This window comes from Plasmodium reichenowi, chromosome 4, assembly GCF_001601855.1.
Source record: "Plasmodium reichenowi strain SY57 chromosome 4, whole genome shotgun sequence".
Lineage (NCBI taxonomy): Eukaryota > Apicomplexa > Aconoidasida > Haemosporida > Plasmodiidae > Plasmodium > Plasmodium reichenowi.
Window position 1 is genome coordinate 411,675 of NC_033649.1, and position 2,738 is coordinate 414,412.

General features: G+C 16.1%; 1 protein-coding gene across 1 annotated transcript; it reads right to left on the bottom strand.

Annotated features, from left to right (window-relative positions):
• Positions 1-342: 342 nt before the first annotated feature.
• On the bottom strand, positions 343-942 carry PRSY57_0412300 (hypothetical protein; the record flags this gene model as incomplete). The annotated part of the gene is made up of 1 exon (XM_012905979.2): positions 343-942. The coding sequence occupies one exon, from the start codon at positions 940-942 to the stop codon at positions 343-345; it is 600 nt and encodes a 199-aa protein (XP_012761433.2).
• Positions 943-2,738: the final 1,796 nt, after the last annotated feature.

Genomic DNA, 2,738 nt, shown 5'->3' on the forward strand with positions numbered 1-2,738 from the left:
TACAATATAAAATTTAATAAAAAAAAAAAAAAAAAAAAAAAAGTACAAATAAAAACATATTATGTAAATATATACAATTGATATAAAACAAAATAGATATATTTATATTATATCCTTTCAAAATGTGTATCATATATTTTTTATATTTTCACTTAAATTGAAATTAAGAATTTTTTTTTTGATGGATAACTTTTTATTATTGTTCTTCTATATATTATTTATTTTTATGTCTTCTTCATTATTCCTTATTATGTTGCCTGTTTGTTAATCCATTTAATTTTCCATTATTGATACAATATATATATATATTCTTTATGTACCTCTTCAATTTTGTCATAATTATTATAAAAGCATTTTTTTAAATATATTATTAGATTTTAAAATGTTGTTAGGTTCATCATTTGCTAATTCCACAGGTTTTTGTATAGTTTCATTTTTTATCGTTAAAATAACTTTTTCAACAATTTCATTTGCTTTTTTATATTCTATATTATTCATATACATTAAATTTTCTTTATGTATCTTTACTCTTTCATCGTGTGGTACATTATAATTTGTTCTGATAACTTCAATGATTTTTGGTGTATATTTTATTCTTTCCTTATAAATAGGACTTTTTATATCATTTAATTTGTAATCAGGTTCATTTTTTTTGACATGAACATGATTATTATTCAGACTATCTTTTATACATTCATTAAATCCTTTATCCAATTCAACTATATTTTTCCTTTTTATATGATTCATTATATTTTTATTTACATTATCATCATTAAAATTTTTATATAATAATTTATTTTTATAGTGTACATTTTCTATCACAACATTTCTGAAGCAAAATGGATCCTTCAGAAAGTTAACACTAACACCATTTACCTGAACGTTATACCCAGCGTCAATTTCTGGGATCATTGGACCATTAAAGAGAACATTTTTCATCATTCATAAATAACAATTGAAAGATAATATATATATATATATATATATACATATGTATATGAAAAAACAGTCTTATATATTAATATTTTCTTATTAAATGTTCGTATGAATTTGAACAAGTGAAAGATAAAAAATGTGTATATATATGTATTTTAAATCAAGTTCATTTATTATCATATATTATTTTTAATATATATATATATAACTATAAAGAATGTAAAGTCATCTTTTTTATTTCTCTTTTTTTATTATAAACATAAAATAAAAAAATGAATAATTCGCTAAAAAGGATGCTTATATACATCCACATATAATTATATCCTACTTAAGTGTTAGCCATTTTGCAGAAATTTATTTATATACATATACTTTTTATGAACATACGGTTATTTACATATATCATTTTTATGAACAGGTCATAACATTTTTATTGTTTTTCATGAACGGATCATAATTTATTTATTATTTTTATATGAGCAGGTCATAATTTACACACTATATATTTTATTATAATAAAAGAACACATATTTTTATATGTTTTTCATTGGACTATATTATTTGTATTATGTTATTTTATAATATTATTTTTATACATTTTTTTTTTTTATTGAATTCTCAGAAGAAATTGTAATTTTCATATTCTTTAAATAAAAATGAGAGGTTACCATATATATATATATATACATATAGATAGATATAGATATATATAGATATGTTTTTTTTTGATGAAGTATTAATATAATTGATTTTCAAAAAATATATATATATATATATATATAATATATTAATGTACTTAAAATATATTCTATGAAAACAAGAATATATATATATATATTACCATTTATATGAAATGTAGAAAATTTCTGTTTTTTCTATATACATTTTTAGTAACAATATAATTATAACACAGAATAAAAAAAAAAAAAAACCAAAATTTATATATTATAAAAAATATAAATGACACACACTTAAAAACAAAGAAAAAAAAAAAAAAAAAAAAAATTAAAGAGGTAAAAGGTAAATTATATATATATATATATAATCCCTATTTTTAAAAAAATTTTAAGAACAAATAAGTGTGCAAATAGATTACGCTCCTTTTTAAATAAAGGAAAAAAAATTTTTTTTTGTTCACGTAACTTAATAGTTCCTTTTGACACTCGCCTTTTTTTTTCTTTTTTTCTATATATATAGATTAATTCATTTTACAGTAAATTAAAAAAAAAAAAAAAATATATATATATATAAATGAATATATTATATATATATATATATATATATATATATATATATATAATAAAAAAAAAAAAAAAAAATTAAATATATATGTATATATATATATATATATATATATTTTTTCTTAAAGAACAAATATATAGAAGTGTGCAAAGTTCTAATTGTTCTATTGGTTCAAAATTAAAAAAAACAAATTATATATAAATAAAATAAAAAGAAATATACACATAGATATTTGTTCATTATTTATTTATATTTTTTTGTTTTTTAATGCTTAAATTATGAAAAAATATATATATATATATATAAATATTATGTATATATTTAACAAATATATATATAATATATATATATATATATTATACCGTTGCCTTTCAAATGGCGGGATAATATTTTAATATGTAAAAAACATTATAAAAAGGAAAAAATATATTATATATTCAAACATATTTATTCTTATATTTATATGCAACTAATTAAGATATTAATAAAATTATAATTAAATAGATAAAATTTTTTTTTTTTTTTTTTTTTTTTTTTTTTTTTTTTTTTTTTTTTTTTTT